Source organism: Agrilus planipennis, unplaced genomic scaffold, assembly GCF_000699045.2.
Source record: "Agrilus planipennis isolate EAB-ADULT unplaced genomic scaffold, Apla_2.0 scaffold121, whole genome shotgun sequence".
Classification (NCBI taxonomy): domain Eukaryota; kingdom Metazoa; phylum Arthropoda; class Insecta; order Coleoptera; family Buprestidae; genus Agrilus; species Agrilus planipennis.
The window spans coordinates 595301-604930 of NW_020439072.1; the positions used below are offsets into that span (position 1 = coordinate 595301).

General features: G+C 31.9%; 1 protein-coding gene across 2 annotated transcripts in view; it reads right to left on the reverse strand.

Annotated features, from left to right (window-relative positions):
* Positions 1–9630, reverse strand: part of LOC108738684 (elongation of very long chain fatty acids protein AAEL008004) — a 64140-nt gene that overhangs the window by 9631 nt on the left and 44879 nt on the right. For both annotated transcript variants that reach the window (XM_018472214.1, XM_018472212.1), the window contains exon 2: positions 2804–2898. In XM_018472214.1, coding sequence (XP_018327716.1) covers positions 2804–2864 — 61 coding nt within the window. In that variant the 5' untranslated portion in view covers positions 2865–2898. The remainder of the gene's footprint in view (positions 1–2803; positions 2899–9630) is intronic.

Consider the following 9630-nt stretch of genomic DNA (forward strand, 5'->3'; position numbering starts at 1 on the left):
ATCGTCTATGATGTTCTACCTCTTTTTTTTTTAATTCAACATAAACCTAAAATTGTCAGAAACTGGGCCAGTCTCAATAACTGGGTCTTTTACCTAATGTAATATATAATAATATATTCAAACATTAATTCAATTTCCACCCACCACAAATTAATTAAATAAATGAGAAAAAGCTGTTGTTGTTGTCACACCCCCGCCGGGAATCGAACCCGGGACCTTTGTCTTTACGCACCACTGCTCTGACCACTAAGCTACGAAAGGTAACAGTAGCAACAACGATGAAAGGTACTTATTAGGTAACAGTGGTGTGTATAGTCAAAGGTCCTGCGTTCGATTCCCGGCGAGGGTATGACAATACAATTTTGCTTCATTAATTTGAGGTAATTTATAGCGGGTGGAAATTGAACTAATTTTACATTCACGTCTAAATGTGATTAATAATTGACCGCTGTTAAAAAGCTTCTTAAAGTGTACCATTTGTTTAATAAAAAGCAATTTTTGTTTTGAGAAACTAGACTATTTACCGAGTAATGGCGAACGACATTTTAAAATTGCTTCAAGGTATAATTATTATGAAAGAAAAAAAAAATCGGTAGGAAATTTAAAAAATTGTGTCCTTGTTTTTACCACGGTTGTTACAGAATAACAATCCTTTTAAATAAAAAAAAGAACTTTAATAAAATTGCAAAATTTCTATTAGATACCTGAAATATAAAATAAAAAGCTGTAGGTAACAACGAATTAAGGACATCAATTAGGTGCACCATCGATTTCACACGTATTTACGTACAAACATTGCACAATAAGAGTATTGGTCTTTTTGTAGGCCGTATTGGGTAGTAAGGTCGTAAAAATTTAATAAATTTAATTAATTCTGTTTAAGAAACACCGTCGAAAGTAATCTTCATACGTAGTAAGTATTTACCAATGTTTATTCAAGGGATGTCATTGAATGAGATCTGTTATAGGCCGATGCCAAAGATTTCTACACTGGCGAGGCCAATTTTAAGGTGAATTTCGTCAAAAGAGTATAATAATACCTAGGGCCTGCNTCAAAAGAGTATAATAATATATAGTTTATCAATAAAAATATTATTTATTATTAATATCGTATTTATACATACATTGTGGTAGATATATGTATGTATGTATAACACAACAAAACTTGCTGCCTATATTTACTGCTATTTGTACACTACGACTGCTTAATTTTTTGTTATTATTTATTTTTGGTTAAGTGCTTATATAGCAAGGAGGAGTTAGAGATAGCTTTAAATAAAATGGAAGCGGTACTGACAGATCAGTACTGTATGAAAATAAATAAAAATAAAACTAAAATACTGGTATGCAAGGAAAGAAAAAGTAAGGAAAGTGCGAATATAAAGATAGAAGACGAAAAATTAGAAGTGACTGATTTTAGACATATTAGATGCAGAAACAGGAGTTAAGGGTGCAGAGGTAGGCCCAGATTAGATTACTGTTTGCAAATAGGAATATGGGTTGTTCTAGTTTTAGGGAAATGCGAAGTTTAGCCCAGGATAAGAAAGAGTGGAGGTACGTGTTCAACCAGTCTTAAGACTGACGACCTTATGATGATAAGAATGAAATGAAATTTTAATAATATTTAATAGATTTTGAATAGATATAAATTAATATCGTAGTGCAAGTGCCTTATACCCACATGAGTTACACAACTAGTAGCTTAATAACTGATTAATTACGATAAATATTATTTGGATAAACATTGAACGAATTTTCGTCGATATCCTTAAATATAGTATGTCACACGAGATGAAATTTGTTGAATTATTAACATCAGCAGATCAGTGCAGGAATAGGTAAAATAATAAATACAAGATGTGGACGAACTTTTCTTTTGCTTGTTAATCGTTATTATCATACATATACGTATAACAAAACTGTTGGAGTGAAACTTTTTGAGAATGAATTTTGAATATGAATTTCTTAATTGCAAGATTGTTTTCAAACAATTTTATGTAACAAACTAAGTTCTTCTTTAATATGTTTTTCTGCGCGCACTACTATAAATGTTATTATCATTAAAACTTGTTTATATAATTTTCTTAAAGAGTGAAGAGTTTCATGTATGCTTTTCGGTCGAATCCACGCCAATGCGATGGTTACACTTTTTTTAGTAGTACCTACCTATGTATGTATGAATGTATGTACTTACGCAAGTCGAGACTTTCAAGTAAGACATTTCTATTTAATTGATTTGTTATATAACGCTGCCTACGCATATTACTCTTCGTTTCTTCATTAGAGATAATTTTGTCCATATTTGCATAAAGTTTCGTTATTTTTAATTGAAGCTTTAAGATTAGTTATCATGAGTTTGTTCCTTAAATATAGGATAAAATGGTATTAAAATCGAATCTGTTGCAAAATATAATTTATTAAGATTTTAATCAAGTACGCCTAGTATAATTAATTCATAGGAAGAAAATATTGTATAAAATATTACAAAGTTAGAAATCCTTTAAATCATCACTTAAAATAATAATATGAGGTCTATATAAATATGGACCTTGCAATTTTTATTGAAAGAATATAATATAAGTGATTTTCCAAGTAATTGTGGCAATTTTAGGGGTTTTCTTACTTAAGCTTTAGGGGTAATAATTTTTGGGAGTAGATAACACGAGCAATTTTCCCATTAAATAACAAAAAGTTCAATTTATTACCGGCTTTAATTTTAAATAATTCGTATTGAGATTATTTAATTGTTATAGATAAGTATGGTTACTATTAATATCTACGTCAACAGTTATTGATAACTCACCAGACTTAGTTTCCATAATGTACCTATAGTAGTCTGTGAAAGGGGAAACCACTCCTGCCATTTTGACGAAATAAATGTAGACTAATTCTTAATACCTGCAAAAAAAATATAAAATGATATTACCTGCATTAATTCATGTTATATGTGATATATTTCAGTAAGTATATACTTAATAGTCTGTTATCTAGAGATTTCTCACTTATTGTGGCATTCAAAAAATGTTCAACAAGGTTATTTTCTTATAAAGGTCTAATCTGATGTAATACATTTACGAGTATCCTCTAGAATATAATTTAAATGCAGCCTTTGGTGATTAGGTGAATTTAATAGAATTCAATTATAATTTTTGAAGTGAAACTTCTTTATGTACGGTAGGGTAAGTTCGTTTCATGCGAATTGCTATGTAACGAAATCATGCAACGGATGTCCCTTCCTCTACTCGACTACGTAGTCCAGTTCGTAGTGGGGATCGCTTGAGTCGTGAACGCGCTTCAATGCAACGTTCGTTACAGGCATGTATACTGTAAAATTTAAATTCATAGTGTACAAATAATACCATTAAACCAACTCCTTAACCCCTATCCTGGTATGTTTGAAGAAGTTTCACTTCAGTGTTGTGTAATTACACGTTCTATTTTTTTTAACTATTCGGGTTAACAGATTTATTACTGTATAACTCTAACGTTTCGTTCAATAGTTGTGAGTATCCTCAAGAAATCATTACGAGTAGAGTTTTGGAATAAGCAACCATAATTCTTCTATTTTAAACAGTGTGGTATTTTAAAAAACATTTAAGTACAGACACAAACTGAGATTGTTTACTCCAAAACTCGACTTGTAACAATTCCCTGAGGAAGCTGACAACCATTAAGCGAAACGTTGGAGTTATACCGTTACTGTATAAACCTTTCACCTACAAGGTTATAGGATTTTAGGAACAATGGATATTATGATCATCTTTTCGGTTCACGCAAGAAAAAAGCCATTGTTTATTTAATAAACTACATTAACAACAAGTCGGCACTTTCTTTCTTGCCATTGTTGGTGCATCATATAAATTGTTTTATTGTTTCGCTATTATGTCACCTACAGCGTTGCGACCACCTCCAGTAGGCACTACTTGGGATATTCGCGATGCTTAGAAATCTGTTTTTTATGCAAAACAGCATCGTTATAGTATTTCTTCAATGTCTTATGTTTAATAGTAAATCAGCTTTAAGTGGCGTGTAGCTATATACGTATCTACAGTTACTGAACAAGTCACTTGCAACAGTAACCTAATTAACTACTTCTTTTATTACAATAAATTACAAAGTGTTCGAACATAATACTTCAAGAAAACTAAATCTGCTGTTACACGAATAAGTTTAAAAAGAATTAATTACGAACAATAAGAAACATTGTATACTGAAAAATAATTCGAACGTGGACTATGATCAGTAAAATTGTTATATTCTAAGTTTTTATTGTTGTTTGACAGATTTTCGGTGTGTAATAGAAGGTTAGATAACTGAAGATGGAAAGAGCAGTAGAGGTATAAACTGGAACATAGCACAGAATAGATTTGCTTTTAACAAAAAGAAGTCACTTTTATGCTCGCAAACGATTAATGTAGAAATTTGAAGAAAGATTCTAAAGGTAGGTACATGGTTGGAGCATGGCTTTATATGAGTGCGAAACGTGGGCGGTGGATGCGGTGGAAATGAAAAGGTTAGAACCATTCCAAATGTGGTGTTATAGGCAAAAGATGAGGATACCATGGATAGAGAAGGTTATAAATGAGGAAGTCAACAAGAAATAGACGAGATAGGTTGGTAGAACTCCTTATCAGTTATGAAGGGCTTGTTAGAAGCATATTAGAAGCAAATACAAAAGTTAGAAGGGGTAGGGGTAGACTTAGATTAGATTACTGTTCAAAAATAATTAAGTATGTGGGGAAATGCGAAGATTAGCTCAGGATAGGAATAGGTGGAGGGGCCTGATCAACAAGTCTTCGGACTGATGATAGTCAATTCAATTTGAAATTGACTTAGACCTTTATTTCTTTAGTTTTGAATTAAATAGTAAATTACAGAAATAATGTGATACGCAAAATACAAGTATTAAATTGAGAAGGTCAATTAGATCATGATTTCACAAGTGTACCTACTTATTATTTTTTGTATTATGATAAACATCCTTAATCCTTGAAGATTTTGAAGAAATGTGGAATAACGAGAATTAAGTTTTATTCCATTTAAATCGTTTGACTTCATTTCTATGGGTTAGTCGATTACTTAGTACAATAACTTGTAGTAAAACCCTAAAGAGGGGTAAATTAGATTACAGATTTTTCGCATATCTTGTGATGCGTTGCTTAAAAGGTCAAATTTGTTTTTTGGAATTGTTTAGAGGCATTATTAAAAATGTACATTCTCTTTTATGTCGGAAAATACACAAACTTAAATAACGTCTCTGACTTTTATAATTATAACATTATAACAAATTAAAGATAATAATGAAATAAAGGATTATGCGTTTTTGATACATTTAAATTTAAAATTTCTAGGGATTGTTCGCGAAAGTAAAATATAATGGCAGTAAATATTTCATGTTGTTTCAATAACGCAGTATATCGAGATTAATCGTTTTATATATATGTTAGGCCCGAACTCCGAAAACGCTCAGTGGCCGGAAAAAACGGCCACATCGCGTTCTGACTGCCTTCGAACGAACAGAACGCGTTTTGGCTGTTTTTAAACGCTCGCAACGCGTTCTGGTAACTGTTAAACAGCCGGAACGCCTTTTGTCAATTGTTGAACGCTCACAACGCGTTCTTAATGTTCGACTTGTATTATTTGCCGCTTTCTACCTGCGCACAATGAGATTTATATTGTACTTAGGTATAAAACAAATGAATTTCAATCCATTTTTCAGTTTTTAGGAAACAATTCAATTATTGAAAACTATAATTGGATACCAAAGATGGGTTCGCTTTTTCTCTCCGAATCATTTCAACAATATTAAATTTCTTATAATTGTTTTTCAGTTCACAGTTACACTGAACACTTATATTGTCGAGACTCGTGATTTTTGGGCGCATTTTGAGCATGCTCAACTTCTCCTACAAGCAATTCGTACCTTTCCTCAGACAGCAACATAGACCTATCGTCACAACTATCAATAATTGGTTTTACTTTATCGTAAAAAATTTCTTTCGCTGATTTATCAAACATTTTAATGAAAGTGTAACTTTTCAAACGACTTTAGTAAGTTGCTTAGTCAATGACAGACTGATCTTCTCGCTAAACTGACGAGAACTGCACTGATTTTTCATTCAGTGTAACTTTCTTCCTAGAACTGAAAAACAATTATAAGAAATTTGATATTGTTTAAATGATTCGGTGAGAAAAACCGAACCCATCTTTGGTATGCAATTATATTTGTCAATAATTGAATTGTTTCCTAAAAACTGAAAAATGGATTGAAATTCATTTGTTTTATAAGTACAATATAAATCTCATTGTATGCAGGTAGAAAGCGGCAAATAATACAAGTCGAACATTAAGAACGCGTTGTGAGCGTTCAACAATTGACAAAACGCGTTCCGGCTGTTTAACAGTTACCAGAACGCGTTGCGAGCGTTTAAAAACAGCCGAAACGCGTTCTGTGCGTTCGAAGGCAGCCAGAACGCGATGTAGCCGTTTTTTCCGGCCCTGAGCGTTTTCAGTCTTCGGGCCTAACACATATATCATTTTCAAAAATCTACAAGTGCACAGTGCGCCACAAGGACTATGAAAAATTGCCCTCATTCGCGTCATGATTACGCATTAAGCTCTTTTCGTTTGAGGACCCTAGTAACTTGTCTAAGCAATTACATTCATATCTGTGTGGATTTTTATTGTTTTTTTTTTCGCCAGTGGAAATTTGCACACCTAGTTGTACATTCGCCCTTAGATTGATATAATTATGTATTAGATTTTGTGCAGTTAATTTTAAATTAGAATATTTGTCGTTTGTTTTGATTACCTTAACTACAGGTGCCATGGACAAATACGTATGCAAGTATTATTTCACCTCTTCTAAAGAATAGTGCACCTGTACTTTATTTAGTACATATTTATTTATATTTTTTAGCACACCGAATGAAATAAGTCATTTAAATGTAAAATATCTATCTGTGTGAATATTTTTGAGACTAATGCCCTTCACAACGATCAATTTCAATGATAATAAAGATACTTATTGTTATAATATGAAATATCTAATATAATTTTCTGAATGCAGGTCAAGAACTTTTTATAATTGCGCTGAACAAAAGCTAGTTTCCACGATAAATGTTCGTATAATAATAACAACACGATGTTGGAATTGTGAATGCAACGGTATGTGTAAATTAACTCCCTATTAAACAATGATGAAATAAAAATAAACTGGAAACAGTTATCGATTTCTTTTCTTCCATCAATGTCTTGCTATGTTACAATTACAGCAGTATTTTTATGCACTTGATATTGGTTTAAAATTCGAAATCCTGATTCGGGTTTAAAGACTGTCGTCGGTTGGAATTATTTCCTGACGATGCTGCTAAACTCTAATCTGGACAACATCAATTCATCTACTGGCCGAGAAAGCCTTTACCAATTTAATAAATAATTGATTGTTTCTATACCTCTCTGAAGCACATAAATTCGACTAGCTTTTACTTCTAATTTCGACAATGTGAATTGGGCAAAGCATTTCCTTTTCATTGTAACAGTACCTACCGACTGTAGATAATTGTGCAATATGGTAACTGCTTAGTATTCCATGGGAGCAGTTCCTTATTTATTGCAGAAAGTAAGAGTAGGTACATTTAGCCTATTACGAAATAGTCACATTCTACTCAATATTTAAAACAATAAACCATTTGTCTCTTAAACACTTTACTTACTGTTATTCCACAGAAACCCATATGGGATTGTTACAAATAAGAACTATGCATAACTATTCTGAATTCGCTTAGGACTTACGATCATTTAATAACAAATTGTTAACGTTAATTAAACCATTAACAAAAAAGTTATCAAAAGTACAATACACGAAATGAAATAGGTTTTGAGTTTTGCAAAAATATTTATGTTACTTAATACTGCGATGACGACTTAGAATAGCGATAGGTACATATGCCCTGTATTTTGTTGTGATGCTTATATATAAGACAAAAATTTTCAGTCTCTCAGTCTTTTAGAGTCTTTCAGCGTCTCTGAGAGCGACTCTCAGTCTTTCACAGTCTCTCAGTTATTGCCTAGGTGTTTTATGGGTCTCTCTGTATGAGACACGCGAACGATAAAATTGTTAATTCAGAGATTCGAGTCTCTCGTTCAGAGACGGGATACGAAATGAGGATCTCTCTATGAGCGACTCCAGTCTCTCGTTCAGAGACGCTTAACAGTTTTTTTGACAGTCTCTCTCAGTGACACCAGAAAGACTCGATGAGAGACGGACACTCAAGTCTCGCTTTCAGAGACTCTGAGAAACTGAACATTTTTATCTCGGGATAAGTTGACCTCTCCAACGAAAATACATATGTCCTTTTTTGAAAATCTCTCATATTATAAACTATGCATTAGTTTATTCATAAAAACTTTTAACCTACATTCAGCCACAATCTTTAATGTGAGTATTGCATCCACCTAAACTTTTAATTAACCGCTCTGTAAGACAGGACATTTTTATCTCGGGTATATATACATATACAATAATCCTGTTTCTGTAGATACTATCTAATTGTAATAAATTTCTATAACACCTAAAAATATTTTTTGAATGTTTGCTTTAGTTTTTATTTAAAAATCATTGGCCTTACGGTTTGCCTTAAATTGATACCCATAGTAACTAACACTTTTAGCTTCTAATGCTGATTCAGCATCGTAATTTATCTTACGTAATATAGTCAAAATTACAAAATATTCTCCTTTTAGTTACAGAACAATTTCAAAATTTACATCCTCTCGCCAAAATAACCATAAAACTGTAAATATATTCGAAAGTGATGGTTTCTACTACTGACCTCTTTTATTTCACAATATCGTCAATTAATATAAACATCTCAAATTTTGAAACTGATCATGACGAGGTAATATAAAGTAACGTCCTTCCCAAAAACATCCTATTCTTCCTTTGTTGTACACGTACTCAATATATGCACAATAGAGGGGCGCAAAAAAACCGACTATTTTTTTTCAATCTCAAGTGAAATAAAAAAATTGGTCTGAGCACATTTTGGTCGGTGCTAATACGACTAACTTCCCATTAGATAATACAGTTATTGTAAAGTACATTCGTTTCTAAAGTTTGAAAAAAACGCGGCACAATAATAAATAACAAACAATGTTTGAGAGTTCGTCATTTTATAAACCCATAAGAAACAGTATTTCGTCTGAGAAAACCGAATTGATAGAGTACTTGCATCAGTCAATTGGTAAATACTATTTTTTATTGTTTATCGATTGTTTATAACAATTCATTTTGTTATAAACAAATTTTTATTATAATATGTTATTATAATATGTTATTCCCTGTCTTGAATAATGATATTTCGTTATTATTGATTCCGTAACTTCATTGTTGTGATTAGATTAGAACGTATTTTAATTAAATTGTTTGTAATTAATTCGTTTTTTTTTTTATAAAAAAAAAACGGCTTGACCGATTTCGTTCAAATTTCTTTCAGATCTTCATTATGATAATATCTTTCGAAAAAATTTTGGTTGAGGGCGATATCTCAATCCGTTCTTGAGATATCGAAAACGAAAAAAATGCTGACATACGAACGTACGTACATACGTACGTACGTACGTACGTAC